A 19295-nucleotide genomic window follows, 5' to 3' on the forward strand; every position below is an offset into this window, starting at 1 on the left:
CACATGTTGAATCCTTCGGGAAGACGGAAAGGGACGGTCAGAGCCATTGCCGACCGCTAGAGTGAGACGGGAACTCAGATCTTTAAAGATCCGAAGAAGCCCGAGGCAATCTCCGGGAAACGACGTACCAAAAGTACGTCTGGGGCCACTTTCCCCGTTCTGAGGAACCTAGTACTCGTTCACTTTGTCCCAGACCTTTGTGAAGTGTGGAGTGCGCGGACTTTTATCCCGGGTTCCCCTGTCCAGTCCTGAGGTTTGAAAGTGGCGTGGTAGTGTTTCCGGTTAGGCTTTAAATTCTAACTTCTCCCCCCTAGATCTCGTCGAAGCTAGAATTGTGTGCGATAGTGTGTGCGAAGAAGTGAGCCCTAGTGCGGCCTAGCTAGAGATCAGGTAAAAACCCGTTACCCCGTGCGATTATCCCCGTGCATGTGCTAATCCGTTGCGAAGTTCGTTGGCTTCGCTTCCTTTCGCCCTACCAGCAAAGCAGCACCAGTAGGAGATCGAGCGCGCGTCCACCACCGCCCCGCATCGAGTGTGGGACAAGTTTGACATGGCACACGCTACATCGCCAGAAGAGACGAGCCGTCAACATCTCGTCTGGAGGTGGTTCCATCCGCCCACGTGCTGGCCCGGAAAGCCAAGTTCCGGCCCGTGCAACATCATCGAAGTCGACCGCGCCATCGCAGGTCGAACCGACATCGTTGTCCGCGCCGTCCGCGAGCACGCGGTGAGGATCAACAGCAGCAGCATCAACAAGTAACAGGAGCAACAGCAGCAGTCCGGTGAGTCCGTTCTTTTTCATCGGGTGAAGGGTGACGGCCACGAAAGGCGTCACGAACGTTTTTCCGTTCCGGCTGCGGCCGTAGAGCGGACGCCATTTTGATGGACGGCGTCCATTTTGTTTAAGCGCGTGTTGATCATGCGCTGGGAGTGTGTCGGCTTTTATTAACGCGCCCCACACGTCCACGAAATCGCACTCTAGTGCCTTTTGTCTGCCGCAGTCCGCTTGACTGCCGGTGACGTCAGCGATCAGCTGTTCCAGCTGACGAGCTGAAGATTTGAGGTAGAGGAGAGCACAAAAGCACGGGGTAACAGAAGAACAAACAGTACAGACAGTAGGGAGAGCAAACGCACACAGTAGGAAGATGGTTAGGTAGACGTTGAAGACGAAACAATGAATGAAATACAAAACCTTAGACTAGTCCAATAAAATGAGCATCTTTTTGATTTCCTACCTGAAGTATTTTGTGTGATTACTTTGGAGTGAAATAAAGTCCCTGCAGTTAAAATGAGCTCACGTGTTAGTTTTTTTGGTCGATCCGGAGCGCTGCTTCCGTCACTTTAGGGTCCGTTCCCAGTCCTTTCCTCCCCAATGCAAAAGTTCTGCGTATTTCCCATGCTTCGTGAAGTTCTCTGGTGGCGGGTGTCGGTACTACCCATGATGATTCATACGGGCACGGGGGGTCCTATACTGGCGGATTTCTGAGGAGCTTTTTCGGGAGGCTGAGCTTTCCGTACCGTTCTTGTGGGTCACTTTGGTACGCTGGCCGATTCGATCTTGCTTCTTCCCTGGGAAGAAGTTCAACCGAGCACCTCTTCGAGAGTCTCAAACCGGGCAAATTTAACATGGCGGGCAGTCTCCCTCACGGGAGTGGCGCATAAGCTGCACCGTTTGCAACCGATCGAATCGCAACGGCTACATTTTGGCGCCCAACGTAAAATTCGTTGAATTTGGAGATTTTTTCTGATTTATGGAGTTGATTATGATGTTCTGGAGATTATTATGATTGATGTTGCACATGATTTGGTGCCGATATGATAAAAAAAAAAATTATGATTTACTGATGAGTTTTATAAGGAATATTTATTTGGAGTACTAATTATGTGGAAAAATGATGATTTGTTTTGGGAACTATTAATTTTGGAGTTCTGATCAAAAAGATTCGAAAAAGAGATTATTTTGGGAAATTATTTCGGATACTGAGGTCATTTAGGCATATTTATTTGTTGAAGTCAATATCGGTGTTATTTATTATATTTATTTATTTATGATTATTTATTACAGTATATGTGGTATTTATTAACTGTCCTGATTACAGAGTGCTTGTGTCATAGTAGTAGTTGATTGCAAGTTTGTCTAGTTTCGTTTTTAGGGAGATTTATTACAATAATAAATTGATACAAAATGAGTTTCAAATTTCCTTACGCGAAGCATCTGCTCAATGATGAGCTGGACTATGAATTAAGGGTGAGAAGTCTCGATGATGCGCTTAACTTAGACACAGAGACTAAATATGAAATTTTGCAAAAACACTACCAAGAAGACAGTCAAGAGAAACGCGAATATCTGTCAATTTACACGATCGAACAGGACTACGACTTCATTAATTCGCGGGTGTCTTCGATTGAACTAGCCCTACGGGAGAAAAAGGATCCAAAATTAATCTCACGTCTTAAGTATTACTATCTGCGTACTAAAAACAGTCAGATTACGCCTCAAACGAAGGAAATGAGGGATGTTTTAGTACAAGATATTTGTGATCTTATGAAGCACGTTGGGGTTCAGTTACAGCCGATTAGCGAAGAAGTACACCACGATGAGGGAGCAGCTGCTCTTCCGGTGGAACAGAACCAGTCGGGGAACCTGTCTGCCAACCAAACTGCTGGCCAGAATACCAGCGTACGATCGAACCTTGTTGTTAATACGGTGAATGACTTGCTTGGGGACTTAAATGGGAGTGGCCAGAATCAGCACAACTTGACCTTTGGCGATTTTGGGATCGACCTTAGTCCAGTCCGAGTCAACCCAAGTTACACTGGTACGATTCCCAAAATTCCCGCGAGTAAACGTCCTGGTATCGTTCCATCCAGGGAACAATTACAAGCCGAAATGGAACAAATGCGCAAGGATAACAAGGAACTTAGGCAGACGTGTAGGGAACTGACCGATCGCTTGCAGAATATCAACTTAGCTGAGTTACGGAAGAAGGCAACTAATCCACAAAACAATTCGGAAGTACCTTCGCGACAGACCGAACCTCCGCTGAACCAATCTTCGTCGAAAACGAACCAGTTTCAACCGTCGGCGCAGAACCAGGAACCGTCGCCATTGCCGGACAATCGACAGAACCCGCAGTTCAGCCAAGGTTTACAACTCCCTCCAAATCCATCAAACCAAACCTCTCAGTCGTACCAGTGGCCGAGATCAAGCAAATGGTCGAATCCTCAGCAGAATCGTGGAATTCCACCACCTCCAAACCAAACTCCCCAGTTGTACCAATGGCCGATGTCGAATCCTCAGCAGAATCGCGGAGTTCCACCAACTTCAAACCAGACTCCCCAGTTGTACCAGTGGCCACAACAGGAGCAGGGTAACCAGTTTGGTCTCCCAGGACAGAACAACCGTTCGCAACCAACGGGGCAAGGCAACACGATCAATGGGAACCAAACGCCGTCGCAGGGTAATCAATTCCAACCGCAGAACGCGCAGAACAACCAGTCGCAGCCATTGGGACTGACTTTGCGCTTGCATCGACCGCCGTTTGGAAATGAAGCTTCCGGAAGTCACGGTGGCTACGATGACCACGGAGATGAGGATGACGACTCTGAAGATGATGGCGATGACGGTCAAGGGAATTTCATACCATTTGGAAGGACCAGACGCCGCCGAACGGAGCAGTACGACAGACGGATTGAGAAATGGAACATTTTTTTCTCTGGGGAACCGCGCTCGACCACGTTGGAAGACTTCATCTTCAAGGTGAAAAGACTGGCCATGATGAACTCGATCTCTGAGAGTAGTATGCTTAGTCACATCCATCTGCTACTAAGAGGCGAGGCATCAGATTGGTTCTTCACCTACTACGAGGAGGATTGGGATTGGCTGACCTTCGAAACGAAGATTCGCTTCCGGTTCGGTAATCCAAACGAAAATCAGAGTATCCGTCAACGGATCACGGACCGCAAACAACAGAGAGGAGAAAAGTTCTCAGCTTTTCTGTCGGACATCGAGCGTTTGAACAAACTTCTGACGAAACCGTTGTCGGAAAGAAGGATGTTCCACATAATTTATGAGAACATGCAGCAACGTTACCGTTCCAAGTTATTATACTTCAACATAGACAGCAAGGACTTGCTCGCAGCATTGTGTCAACGCATCGACGCTAACGATCCTTCTCTTAATCCGCGTCACGGTGTCAACAATCTTGAGGCAGATCAACCGGAAACGGATAGCGAAGAAGAGCTGAACGCCATCGATAGACGGAACCAGCGGCAACCGGAGAACCGGTCGTGGAGACGGGACCGTACCGCTGAGGGGTACAGAGGCAATCTGTCACAGGAAACAACTAGACTTCCGTTGTGTTGGAACTGCAGACAGCACGGACATTTCTGGAGACAATGTCAAGCAGAAAAGACGACGTTCTGCTACGTGTGTGGAAATGCAGGGACAGTTGCTGCGACCTGCAACGTCCACCCAAGAAGGAGCGCGCCCGCACAGGCTGCTCAGACAACACAAGGTCCAGGAAATCTACACCCTCAGTCTGGGCAAAATCCGGGAAACTAAACTCGGAGTGCCGCAACGGGAACTCGAGCATTCCAAGCCAGAACAATGTTCCCAGTTCTACACCTTTTTTCGACCCTTTTCAGAACCTACTGGAGATCAAAATTCACACCAACCTGTGTCCACACGTGAAAATCCGTGTGTTCGAAACTGAATTCGAGGCCCTGTTAGACTCGGGTGCCAGCGTAAGCGTTACCAATTCGAGAGACGTAGCTGATCGTTACGGATTGAAGATTCTCCCGTCACCGATTCGGATCTGTACCGCTGACCACACACAGTACTCATGCGTGGGGTACGTCAACATGCCGGTTACATTTCGAAACGTGACGAAAGTCGTAGCAGTAGTAATTGTACCGGAAATCACACGAAGCTTCATCCTAGGCATCAACTTCTGGACAACCTTCGGGATTAAGCCGATGATGCAGGGTGAAACGGGATTAGAAGAGATCGCTGAGATCACCGCAGGAAGTCAGGACGTTCCGGAAGAGTTGTTCCACTTCTTCATACATCCGGTCGAAGCACTTCCGGTCATCGAGCAACCACCACCGGACGATTCCCTTGACATTCCGGGCATCGACCTGCCAGAACCGTCGGTGACCACGCCGGAAACGATCAAGACCGAGCATGACCTGACGGAAGCAGAGAGAGGAAGTCTGGCCGACGTCATCAGGACATTCCCGTGTACAACGGAAGGTCGTCTGGGAAGAACAGCGCTTCTGCAGCACGAGATCGTACTTCGAGAGGACGCGAAACCTCGCCGAATGCCACTCTACCGTTGCTCACCTTCCATCCAAGCGGAAATGGACAAGGAGATCGAGCGCTACAGGCAGATGGATGCCATCGAGGAGTGCACGAGTGAGTGGGCGAACCCATTGGTTCCCGTCCGCAAGTCGAATGGTAAGCTAAGGGTTTGTCTGGACTCGAGGAGGATCAATGCCATGACGAAGAAGGATTCTTACCCAATGCGCGACATGAAAGGGATATTCCATCGGTTGCAGAGTGCGTGCTACTTCTCCGTAATCGACCTTAAAGACGCGTACTTCCAGATACCGCTCAAGGAAGATTGTCGCGACTTCACGGCGTTCCGGACGTCAAAGGGACTGTTCCGCTTCAAGGTGTGTCCATTCGGACTCACGAACGCTCCATTCACGATGTGCAGACTGATGGATAAGGTCATTGGGTTCGATCTGGAGCCCCATGTATTTGTCTACTTGGACGATATTGTGGTGGCGACCAAGGACCTGTCCGAGCACCTTCGACTGCTGGGAATCGTGGCGGAACGTTTGAAAAAGGCGAACCTTACGATTTCGCTCGACAAGTCTCAGTTTTGTAAGAAGCAGGTGAACTATTTGGGGTATTTGTTAACCGGCCAGGGCGTCGCGATCGACAGCAAGCGGATCGATCCGATCCTGAACTACAGCCGCCCGAAGAGCGTAAAGGACATTCGCCGTCTGCTCGGCCTGGCGGGCTTTTACCAACGGTTCATTTCCAATTACAGCAAGATCGTCGCGCCGATTTCGGACCTGCTACGGAAGGAGAAGAACAAGTTCCAGTGGACGGAAGCCGCGGAAGAAGGATTCCAAGAATTGAAAGCCGCACTGGTGTCGGCACCGATCCTGGCCAACCCGAATTTTGCCGAGCCGTTTGTGATCGAGTCAGACGCATCTGATAATGCTGTCGGAGCCGCGCTGATCCAGAAGCTGGATGGCGAGCCGCGAATCATCGCTTACTTCAGTAAGAAGTTAAGCAGCACCCAGAAGCGATACGCCAGCGTGGAGAAGGAATGCCTAGGCGTTCTGCTCGCGATCGAGCACTTCCGGCACTACGTGGAAGGAAGCCGTTTCAAAGTCGTCACGGACGCGCGTAGCCTTCTCTGGCTGTTCACGATAGGTGTCGAGTCTGGTAACTCTAAGCTGCTCAGGTGGGCTCTTAAGATCCAATCGTACGATATCGAGTTGGAGTATCGAAAGGGGAAGCAAAACATCACCGCAGATTGTTTGTCTCGCTCGTTAGATGCCATCAGCGTAGCGCAAGTCGATCCGGAGTACCAGGACCTGGTCAAGCAGATCACGATGGACCCGCAGGCTTACACGGACTTCCGAGTAGTCGACGGCTGCGTTTACAAGTTCGTCAAGAACAAGGGAAAGGTCGAGGATAGTCGATTCTGCTGGAAAGTTTACCCGCCGAAGTCGGAACGAGAAGAGATTCTCCGGAAAACTCACGGAACCGCTCACCTCGGGTTCGAGAAGACTCTGGCCGCGCTTCGGGAAAGATATTTCTGGCCGTTGATGAACACCGAAACGAAACGTTTCTGCCAGGATTGTCTCGTCTGTCAAACCAGCAAAGCGACCAACGTCAACACCACAGCTCCACTGAAAGTGCAGCGGAAGATTGCGGAATACCCGTGGCAATTTGTGACGATGGACTACGTTGGACCGCTTCCGGCATCGGGGAAAGGTAGAAGCACCTGTCTGCTGGTACTAACAGACGTTTTCAGCAAGTTCGTACTAGTACAACCATTTCGACAAGCCACCGCGGATTCGCTCGTTCCGTTCGTTGAGAATATGCTGTTTTTGCTGTTCGGGGTTCCGGAAGTAATCCTCACAGATAATGGGACACAATTCACGTCCAAACTGTTCCAAGATCTGTTGAGTCGATATCACGTAACCCACTGGAGAACGCCGAGTTACCATCCGCAGATCAACGATTCGGAGAGAGCCAACCGGGTGATAACAACCGCCATCCGGGCCACGATCAAGAAGGACCACAAGGATTGGGCGAACAACATCCAGACGATCGCCAACGCCATCCGGAACTCGGTGCATGACGCGACGAAGTACACGCCCTACTTTGTCCTGTTCGGGCGTAACATGGTCTCGGACGGAAGAGAGTACCGTTGCATGAGGGACACGTCGATTGATAGTGGGAGTCTGAACAACGCTGAGAGGGAGAAACTGTATGCCGACGTCAAGGAGAATCTCAAGAAGGCCTTCGAGAGGCACTCGAAGTACTACAACCTCAGGTCAAACGCGAAGTGTCCGCAGTACACGGTCAACGAGAAGGTTCTGAAGAAGAACACCGAACTTTCCGACAAGGGTAAGGGTTACTGTGCCAAACTTGCGCCTAAATACGTTCCTGCACTGGTCAAAAGGGTAGTGGGCGAACACTGCTACGAACTAGAAGACGAAAAAGGTAAACGTCTGGGCGTTTTCAACTGCAAGTACCTTAAAAAGCTTCACCAACCTCCCTCGCGTTCGGTCGACTAACACCGCGGTTAGAATCGATCAGGTTCAGTTAGGATTTGCAATTTAGGATTTTACAAATTTAGGTTTCTCGAGCTATGTACCCTCTAACCTTAGAGAGGCAACCAAGCATAAAACTATGCTCAAAAACACTCTTTAGGCATCAACAACTACAACTACATGCCAAACCTGTCCAGCTTCAGATGAGAGTACAGATGATTCATGAGCTTCTGCGGACGAGACCGAAAGATCAACTCCCCTAGCCAACATGAAAATCTATGCTCGAACCTGCTGACTGTCGACGAAATATGCTAGGCAAACTATGACCCAACCAGCTATGTCCCTTTCACCCAATCGAAAGCAACAAGATTACACAAAACCTCTAACCTTCCAGTCTCCTCGATCAAAGAGTTGAGCGTCCCACAATAACTAACACTACTGGCGACTAAAACGAAGAACTAGAGCAGAACTACCACGAACACCCTCAAACTAGTCAATAGCGATCTCGGACATCGTAAACAGACCGTCCAACGAGACAAAATTAGATTTAGGATAGGAATAGGATCAAGGATGGGAGCAAATACCCTACCTGATATAAATAAAGCTCGTTAAATGTTAGTCGCGCCTAATCTTATAAAAACTATATGTGAGTACTTATCGTTAGTGTTAGTTTCTTCTTGGATCTCTGTAGATTATGTTTATGTTGAGTCCCACGAAGTAATGTTGCGTAGCATGATCGATGGTGTAAAGTTGTCTTCAGTTTCGTCGTCTGGAGCATATTTTTCGGGAACTTGAGATGAGTAGAGATGTAGTCAGCATAATTCAGCATCGCGCAGCATAAATTCCGTCGTGATGAGTAAGTTAGGTTAGAATTCGTCGCAGCTTCCAATCAGAAACGAAGTTGATGACGTTACAGCACATTCAGCCTTCCGCAACATATTCCCGTCGTAGTTTTCAGCCTTCCGCAACATATTTTTCCATCCAGTAGTAGATTTTGGCCTTCCGCACTTGGTTTTTAGTTCAGCAGCATACATTTTTTCCAGCCTTCAGCATAATTAGTAAATTTCCGTCAGCCTTCAGCACCCAGAGTTGTTTTGGTCCCACGACGCAGCTTCTGCAAATAAACACACAAAGCACCTTATTTTTTGGACAGATTGGAGAAGTTGAATACTCCCCCCGTAAATGAGCAGCAAGCAAAAAGCAATTTTCAATAGTTTCAGGCACTTTCCACTACATTTTGGCACAAGTAGAGCACATTTTTCGGACAAAACCACACGCGAGTTAAAATTACGGACAGCCACGTTTGTTTACGTTTTCGTTTGACGTCCTCGGCGAAGCTTTTTGACGAAGCTTTTGGTTTGACAGTTCCAGTTAGTTAGGTAGAGTGAAATTTTTTCAGTGTTTATTTGGGAAAACCCTTGTGGCGAATTTCTGTTGTCTTGTTGAATTTCGGGTGACCAGAGTCGATTCTGGGGTGGAAATTCAATACAGATATTTTAATTAGGCTGCGTTCTGTTAGAGTGAAGGACAATTTGCCTGAAGTAAAGCTTTGGGGTGGGCCTAAACTCTGCAGAACAGATGATTTCGGTGAATTAGGACGAAGTTTCATTTGCTCAACGTAATGATTGGGGTAGATTCTGAGTCTTAATGAGCCAGTGTTATTTCGGGAACATAAAGTATGGAGACTTTAGGTTGTATTTTCATTAAATATGGAATATTATTTATTTGAAAGTATATTTTATTTTGGGGTATTGATTGGGATTTGAGTGTTAGGATGAATGAATGAGGAATGTCAACCATTAGTCACAGTCGAACTGCTGGCCCTGGATAGTTCAAGCAAGTAGTTTTTCTGGGAGAAATTTAGAGATGATAGCCTGTAATGTAGATGACCGAAAAAGAAAGTATCCATAATTAGGTTATAAAATTTTTGCACTAGCATTTTGTTGAGGATTTCTGAACGTTCGCTGGAGACCGGAGTGAAGACGTTGATGGTCAGTAACAAGCATTTTCTGTGATGGATCATGACTTGGAAATAGAGATGGAGGTTACTTGTAACCGATGATCATATATGACCCCGAACTGTTAAAGAATCTTTCGCAATTTGTTTTTAGTGAAATGTACATATATTAGTTGATTAATTTGTTTGTTTTTGTGGTTCCTCCTTGTGTTTTCGTAAGATTTCCCCTTACGAAAATTCAGTTTTTTATAAACTGAATTTTCGTAATTTAAGCATGGAGTGATGTAACAGTTGCACTTGTTAGCATTTATTTATTTATTTATTTTGGTTTTTCCGTTCGTCTTTAAATGTAATTTGATCTCCGTTACCACGGTAATCAATGTAGGTGATGTTAGCCCTCACGATCGTTGGTAACTTTCGTTACCGGTTTAAGACCTGGAGAGAGAATCTCGCGGAGGTCGCTCATATGTTGAATCCTTCGGGAAGACGGAAAGGGACGGTCAGAGCCATTGCCGACCGCTAGAGTGAGACGGGAACTCAGATCATTAAAGATCCGAAGAAGCCCGAGGCAATCTCCGGGAAACGACGTGCCAAAAGTACGTCTGGGGCCACTTTCCCCGTTCTGAGGAACCTAGTACTCGTTCACTTTGTCCCAGACCTTTGTGAAGTGTGGAGTGCGCGGACTTTTATCCCGGGTTCCCCTGTCCAGTCCTGAGGTTTGAAAGTGGCGTGGTAGTGTTTCCGGTTAGGCTTTAAATTCTAACTTCTCCCCCCCTAGATCTCGTCGAAGCTAGAATTGTGTGCGATAGTGTGTGCGAAGAAGTGAGCCCTAGTGCGGCCTAGCTAGAGATCAGGTAAAAACCCGTTACCCCGTGCGATTATCCCCGTGCATGTGCTAATCCGTTGCGAAGTTCGTTGGCTTCGCTTCCTTTCGCCCTACCAGCAAAGCAGCACCAGTAGGAGATCGAGCGCGCGTCCACCACCGCCCCGCATCGAGTGTGGGACAAGTTTGACATGGCACACGCTACATCGCCAGAAGAGACGAGCCGTCAACATCTCGTCTGGAGGTGGTTCCATCCGCCCACGTGCTGGCCCGGAAAGCCAAGTTCCGGCCCGTGCAACATCATCGAAGTCGACCGCGCCATCGCAGGTCGAACCGACATCGTTGTCCGCGCCGTCCGCGAGCACGCGGTGAGGATCAACAGCAGCAGCATCAACAAGTAACAGGAGCAACAGCAGCAGTCCGGTGAGTCCGTTCTTTTTCATCGGGTGAAGGGTGACGGCCACAAAAGGCGTCACGAACGTTTTTCCGTTCCGGCTGCGGCCGTAGAGCGGACGCCATTTTGATGGACGGCGTCCATTTTGTTTAAGCGCGTGTTGATCATGCGCTGGGAGTGTGTCGGCTTTTATTAACGCGCCCCACACGTCCACGAAATCGCACTCTAGTGCCTTTTGTCTGCCGCAGTCCGCTTGACTGCCGGTGACGTCAGCGATCAGCTGTTCCAGCTGACGAGCTGAAGATTTGAGGTTGAGGAGAGAGCACAAAAGCACGGGGTAACAGAAGAACAAACAGTACAGACAGTAGGGAGAGCAAACGCACACAGTAGGAAGATGGTTAGGTAGACGTTGAAGACGAAACAATGAATGAAAAATACAAAACCTTAGACTAGTCCAATAAAATGAGCACCTCTTTTTGATTTCCTACCTGAAGTATTTTGTGTGATTATTTTGGAGTTTAATAAAGTCCCTGCAGTTAAAATGAGCTCACGTGTTAGTTTTTTTGGTCGATCCGGAGCGCTGCTTCCGTCACTTTAGGGTCCGTTCCCAGTCCTTTCCTCCCCGATGCAAAAGTTCTGCGTATTTCCCATGCTTCGTGATGTTCTCTGGTGGCGGGTGTCGGTACTACCCATGATGATTCATACGGGCACGGGGGGTCCTATACTGGCGGATTTCTGAGGAGCTTTTTCGGGAGGCTGAGCTTTCCGTACCGTTCTTGTGGGTCACTTTGGTACGCTGGCCGATTCGATCTTGCTTCTTCCCTGGGAAGAAGTTCAACCGAGCACCTCTTCGAGAGTCTCAAACCGGGCAAATTTAACATGGCGGGCAGTCTCCCTCACGGGAGTGGCGCATAAGCTGCACCGTTTGCAACCGATCGAATCGCAACGGCTACAGCCGAATACAAATTTTAATGCTTTAAAATTCATATCGATTACTAAGTATTCAACTGTTGATCTATTTCCACAACCAAATCTGAATTTCTAGACCAAAATTTGATTTGTTTTCAATTTCGGGAATTCCCGGGACAAAATATTAAAAATCCCGGGATTCGGGAATTCCCGGTTTTGGAAAAATCCCGGGATTTTTGTCCCGGGAATTCCCGGGATGGACGCACTATAGATAGGTGATAGGTATATTTGTTTAGATATACTTCTACAAAACTGAAAAAAAAATATCATAGAAATACATATATTATTTTCTGTTTCATAACCAGTTTACACCATGACATCCATAATATTTTGAAGAATGAGTGCGTTAAATGAAATTAAAAAAAACGAAAAATTAATTTAAAAAAAAATGTTTAGTTTAGCCACGACAAAATTATTGCACACAGCAGAAAGAAACCTCAAATACTTTGAATGTATTTCACAAAACAATAGTTTTTTAACAAAAGAAATAAACGAAATTGAATTGAAAATAAATTCAGCTTTTTGAATTAATTCAAGCAAGTTTTAAAGTTGCGTACAAAAACATTGAAAAAATCAAAGAAAAACTGCATAAATGTTGTTTTCTGAACTACCAAGAATCAGCAATAATTTGAAATTTTGTTTGAAATTAAGCTGTCAAAACTGAACATGAACATCCCCAGCATCTTCATCGGCCATCCTTTTTTTCTCCTTCTTCCATTAAGATTTTGTAAGATGATAAATAATTTAAAATTTACAACAAAATATTTTGATACTTTTTCTCCTGAAAACTGCCAATTATCTCGGACAGATAAATATAGAGCACGGCGGAACAACAATGGAAAACATACAACCCCCTCTCGCTCTTTCTTACTTAACCTCTTTTCCTTCAAAACTTGCTCCTTTTTAGAAAAGAAAAGAAAAACAAGGCTGGATTTGATGTTTCAATTCTGCCCACACCCGAAAGCAAAAAAAAAAAAACAAGAAGAAAAAGAGGTTCGCGTTGATTTTTTGCCCATTTGTTTTGCTTTCGACCTTTGGCGGATGGGCCGGGAGATAGGCTCTCAAAGAATGACTTTGCACTAAGTGCGCGATTTTCTGCGATGAACATGCAGATTGACAGTCCGCTCTTCCCGGCCGTTACGAGATTCGAACCCGTAGATATCGGGTTGCCCCTGCCCAGGCTTATAATTCCGTCTGAGCCGACGCGACACGACTCCGAGTCAATATTTGGCAGATCATTGGTTGTTGTTGGTCTGAAGTTCTCACAGCAAAACACTAATTAGGTACTGGTTTAATTGCAGGACCTGCTCATCTCGGACCAATCATCAGTGATAATTAAAAGCCTCACCAAGTTGCCGAAGAAGTTCGACATGGTCATCTATCCGACGCTGGTCACCGTCACGTACGAGAACGCCGAAGCCAAAGCCGTGCTCGGGAAAGATTTCGACATTGCGGTAAGTTTGGTGGGATTTTCTGTTTGTCATATTTTTAGGAGCATAACTTCAGCAAATTTTTTTTATCCTTGTAGTGCTTTAACTTTTCCTGGAAAGAAAATATTTTTTTTTATTTTGGCGCAGCGTCAAATCTCATTTAAACTTTAATGATACCTTGTGATCAGTAAATTCAAAAACTTCTATTCTAGTATTTTTTCCACCATGATTTATTTTAACTAGAAATTTGTTGATAAATTTTGATTTAGAACATTACCATTGAATCATTTCAGGATCGAACAAAAAATGGTCCAAATTTAGATTTGTTAACCCTCTGATGCCAATTTTTTTTCCTTTTTCAGGAGGTAATTTTAAGCAACTTTTATTCTACGAAAAACTTTACTTTTCTTGTTTTTTGTTGTTCTTGATTCATTCTTAGTTATTAATTTTGCATTTAGGCCGTTGCAAATATTTTTCAAAGTTCATGTCGCCCCTCTTCAAAGTCGTCCCAAAAAATTGGGGAACAAAAAAATATTTTTTCAAAAAACTTCAAAATTTTCATGAAAATAGAAATCAACTGAAAACCTGAGCAGTTCTGTAGGATTTCGGTCATTCGATTTTTTTTTGTATTTTTAATCCGACTGAAACTTTTTTGGTGCCTTCGGAATGCCCAAAGTAGCCATTTTGCATCATTAGTTTGTCCATATAATTTTCCATACAAATTTGGCAGCTGTCCATACAAAAATGATGTATGAAAATTCAAAAATCTGTATCATTCGAAGACATTTTTTGATCGATTTGGTGTCTTCGGCAAAGTTGCAGGTGTGGATACGGACTACACTGGAAAAAATAATACACGGTAAAAAAAATTTGGTGATTTTTGTATTTAACTTTTTATCACTAAAACTTGATTTACAAAAAAACACTATATTTTTTTAATATGTTTTAGAGGACATAAAGTGCCAACTTTTCAGAAATTTCCAGGTTGTGCAAAAAATCATTGACCGAGTTATGAATCTTTTAATCAATACAGTTTTTTTTCAAAAAATCGAAATCTTGGTCGCCAAAATTTTTCAACTTCATTTTTCGATGTAAAATCAAATTTGCAATCAAAAAGTACTTTACTGAAATTTTGATAAAGTGCACCGTTTTCAAGTCAAATCCATATTTAAGTGACTTTTTTGAAAATAGTAGCAGTTTTTCATTTTTTTAAATAAGTGCACATGTTTGCCCACTTTTGAAAAAAATATTTTTGAAAAGCTGAGAAAATTCTCTATATTTTGCTTCTTCGGAATTTGTTGATACGACCATTAGTTGCTGAGATATTGCAATGCAAAGGTTTAAAAACAGGAAAATTGATGTTTTTTAAGTCTCACCCAAACAGCCCACCATTTTTCAATGTCGATATCTCAGCAACTAATGGTCCGATTTTCAATGTTAAAATATGAAACATTTGTGAAATTTTCTGATCTTTTCGAAAACAATATTTTCAAAATATTCAAATCAAGACTAACATTATAAAAGGGCGTAATATTGATTGTTTGTTTTTTTCCAGATCACAAAATTAGGTGGAAAATGGATTTTCCGAAAGGGTGAAGTTTTGGAGCTTTGGTGTCTTCAGAAGAGTTGTTGTAAATGATAAGGGGCAACTTTTGGTTTGGTTGAAAATTAGGGTGGTTAATGATTAAGGTGTTTATGAAAATCTAACTTTTCAGGACTATTTTTGAGATTTTTTTTGCCTTCTAAAAAGTTGTTGGCCTTGCTAATCCAAGCAACTTTGTCGAAGACACCAACATTTTACCTCGTAATCTACGCCTTCTACGACCAAATTTATAGAAAGCATATGAGCAAACCTTTTGAAAATCAATTTTTTGAACGTGGCAATTCAGGGTTAAGTTTAAGAGAAAATTGATATCCGGGGCACTTTTATAACTCTAGAAAAACATTTTCATTTTTTGACAAGTCAATTTGGACTTAAGGGTCAAAATTTAAAGCCAATTTAAGGTAAAAAATATGCAAATTTGAAACTCAAATATCTCGAAAAGACGCAAGCCAATTTTTAAGCGCTAGTTTGCATTTGAAAGAGGAGATCTAGCACTACAAACGCTGAAAAAATCTCAGGGGTGTCTTCATTTGAAAAAGTCTAATTTTCAAGGGAAAACCATAAGGGACCACCCCAACGAAATTCAAAATTGTAATTTTGCCCGCTGAATTTGAATCTGCCCTCAGAATTGAGCTAAAGTGTGGAAAACCCGATTTTTGGTCATATTTTGAGTATAAATTGTACTTTTTATGTTTTTTTAAATGAAATACCAATGCACAGTGGTCCAGATCACAAAATTAAGTGGAAAATGGAATTTCCGAGCAATAGTGATGTTTTGGAGCTTTGGTGTCTTCAGGAGAGTTATTGTAAATGATAAGGGGCAACTTTTGGTTTGGTTGAAAATTAGGGTGGTTCACGATTAGAGTGTTTTTGAAAACCTAACTTTTCAGGAATATTTTTGGGATGAAATTTTCCATGAAAAAGTACCATTTAAACCCAAAACATGACCAAAAATCGATTTTTCGACACTTTAGCTCAATTCTGAGGGCTGATTCAGATTCAGCGGGCAAAATTACATGGAAAAACATATATTTTTACAGTTATCGAGTTTCGTTAGGGTGGTCGCATATAATTTTCTCGTTTGTAGTGCCTTTTTCAAATGCAACCTAGCGCTTAAAACTTAGCTTGCGCCTTATCAAGATATTTAGGTTTTAAATTTGCATCTTTTTTACCTGGAAATGGCTGTAATTTTCGACCCTGAAGTCCAAATTCACATGTCAAAACATAAATATTCGTTTTTCAGAGCTCTAAAAGTGCCCCTAATATCACTTTTCTTTAAAACTTAACCCTGAATTGCCACGTCCAAAAGACTGATTTTTTAAAGCTTGCTCAGAAAAAAATACTCCCAAAAATATTCCTGAAAAGTTGGATTTTCAAATCATCCTAATCTTGAACCACCCTAATTTTCAACCAAACCAAAAGTTGCCCCTTTTCATTTGCAACAACTCTTCTCAAGACATCAAAGCTCCAAAACTTTTTTCGGAAAACCAATTTTCCATCTATTTTGCGATCTGGACCACTGTAATTGTCGCCCCAATTTAAGGTTTAGGAATGTCGGCTTAATATTTTAGATCATTTTTTTTAAATATTTTTGACAATTTTCTACGATCAGATTTTGTAAAAAATTAAGATTTCTTGTTAATATATGTATTAGAAATAAAAAAAAGTTATACCTCACTTTTAAAAAATTGCAATATTCTCAATTATTTGCAATGAGGCTAAGTGTTAATAAGCAATCTGTGCATTAGAGTGTAACTAAAATATAAGCACTTGATTTTTCTGAACAGAAATGACGAATTTCGACGAATGATCTGTTGCCATCGCTTGAAAAACTCTTCAGTCAACACTGCCTTAAAAGTCACCAGCATCAGATAATCACTAATGAAGATCTTAACGTTTGTCTTTACTTCTTCTTTTTTTCCCCCGGCAGTCCCTCGAAGAGTACAGCAAGTCGGATCTGGCGAAAAAGAACAGGATCTTGTCACTGCTGACGAGCACGACGACCAAGGCGGAGTAACACCATCGCCGGACAACTCCCCCGCGCCAGCAATCGCGATCTTAGGTCAGGTCAGTCCCGCCCGGACCACAGAGCCCCGCTCAAAAGCAATAAATAAACGAATGGAGCGGAATCAATAAAAATGCGACATAAAAGCGCAGTGATTAAAGTTAGCAATAATGTCGTCGTTTAGCAGCAGCAGCAGCAGCGGGCAGAATTCGCCAACTTTAAAAAGAGATGGTATCGATTTTGGCGTTGCACAAAATTTATTACCAGCTAATGAGTTGAGCTTAAGCTAAGTAACGACGACGACGCGCCTCAGGTCCGACGCTTAATTGTCTGCGCAGAAGTTTGTTTTGTTTCAATGTTAATGGCGTTTGGTTCTTTTTTTTCTCTCTCTCAACTTTTGCTTTTGTTGCACTGCAGCAGTGTGTCACTTGCTGATGATATTTGCCGTGGGCACGAGCTGTGAAATTTGCACTTGCTGATGCATAAATGCAGTTTAAAAGTTAAGCTATGCTGCTCAGAGTGCCGTGAAGCGATATTTTTGCACGCTTTTTAAACTGACAAAGTCTGCATCTTTAGTAGTTTGGGTTTGTTTGGCACCGGTGTCAACTTAAGTAATCGGATTCGTTAATTTTTTTTTTTGTGTTAGGACATCATTTTTTAGCCTAATTTCGCCCATTGTCAATTTCTAAGGGGCAGATTGGGTTAATTTTTAAATAATTGGAATTGGAGACAAGCTTTATCAAACTTTTCCAAATTATTAGTTGAAAGTTGGTGAAATATATGAAAACCTTTTCCGAGGTACGCTTTTTTAAAGATGTTTTTATCGATTTTTATGATTTCTCTTCACAAAATCGAATAAATATCACTAATACATGACAAAATATCGATTTTTCAGTATTTACTTACAAAAGTGGCCTGAAAAAATAAAAATGAGCTTTTGAGTAATATTGTAAGTGAGATTTTTTTTATTGTTGATCACACTTATCTTGCAAATTGATTTCCCCCTTTTTCTCGTGCTTGGAGGTTTAGGTGTTAATAATTGCCAAGCTTCCGTAGCCGTGAGGTTACGGGTTTCGCCTTGTAAGCGGAAGTTGATGGGTTTGATTCCTGTCTGGCTCGGGAAAGTCAGATCCCTTAAAAGGGTAAATATGCTATCTGGGAATACTGACCGGTATGGGATGGGTTTAGACTAGCGGCGTGCTGGGTTTCCAATCCATAGGTCGTGAGTTCGATTCTCGTACCGGGATGATGAAGTTTTGTATATTTCACAAATCATTCTCAAAAACTCTACTTTGTATCCGGACAGAAGCATAGTTGTCTAGATTTTGGTCATTTCTACAAATGTCTAGCCGAATTCTTTCTTGAGCTTCAAGTGGCTTTAACACCTAAACTCCCAAGCTCGATAAAAAGGGGGAATTTGTATGGAAATTCCCCCTTTTTCTCGAGCTTGGAGGTTTGGGTGTTAATACAAGATACTGCCGATTCACGAACATTTGTCCGATGTAATTTTTCCAATTTTCTTTTGTTTATTAATTTTTATTGGGTTAAATGGATAATTCCACGTCAAAAGTATCATCAATCGAAATCTATATTATTGCAATTCCGTCCTGAATCTTCTTATTTTTCCTGTCATTTGTGAGCGACGAAACTGCCTACGTTTCCCTACCAAAAATAATAGAATGGAAAATAAATACCTTTCAATACCAGTAATTAAAAGTTCTGCGCTCAGCACTGAAATGGGTGCTGAAAAGTTGAAATTTTCAGTACTTGTTTAAAAAGGTAATACTTTTCAACAATTTTTTTCAGTTAGATAGTTCATTGACAAACTACATGGACATTTGAGCTATAATTCCATTCAAACGATGTTTTTTCAGAATTTCAAAAAATGTTGTATGGAACTTGTTGCAAAACTTTTTTTCAGCACTCGTATTCATCCAACTCGGTGTACGATCGTTTTGCAGAATGGGACGTTGTCGAATGGAAATAATGACAGAAAACTAACTGTGATGAATAAATCAGTTGTTTAAAAAAATAATAATAATTTCGTAAGTTTTTACACTAAACAAGGCCATTTTTTTTTAATTTGCTTAGTAAAATTATTTTATTATAAGTGGCCAGTTATTTCAACATGGTCAGATATTTTGAAATGAAATTTGTTATTTGTTAATAAATTGTTGTTTGAGTTTTTAAATGTTGTTGAACACAAGCAGTTTTTTTTTTTGAAAAAATGAGCAGTGAATAAATCTCTTTTTGAAATATTTTTTTCGATAGTTTTTGCATTCTTTAAAACACATTCCATTTACTAAATTTT

General features: G+C 43.0%; 1 protein-coding gene across 2 annotated transcripts in view; it reads left to right on the forward strand.

The window, feature by feature from the left end:
• The window catches only part of LOC120429160 (S phase cyclin A-associated protein in the endoplasmic reticulum), a 149950-nt gene extending 132341 nt beyond the window's left edge, over nt 1-17609 (forward strand). The window contains exons 13-14 of one of the 2 annotated variants that reach the window (XM_052708927.1): nt 13248-13400; nt 16910-17609. In XM_052708927.1, coding sequence (XP_052564887.1) covers nt 13248-13400; nt 16910-16996 — 240 coding nt within the window. In that variant the 3' untranslated portion in view covers nt 16997-17609. The remainder of the gene's footprint in view (nt 1-13247; nt 13401-16909) is intronic. The other variant, XM_052708926.1, reaches the window with a different exon arrangement.
• Nucleotides 17610-19295: the final 1686 nt, after the last annotated feature.

The sequence above is a fragment of the Culex pipiens genome, chromosome 2 (genome assembly GCF_016801865.2).
Source record: "Culex pipiens pallens isolate TS chromosome 2, TS_CPP_V2, whole genome shotgun sequence".
Classification (NCBI taxonomy): Eukaryota; Metazoa; Arthropoda; class Insecta; order Diptera; family Culicidae; genus Culex; species Culex pipiens.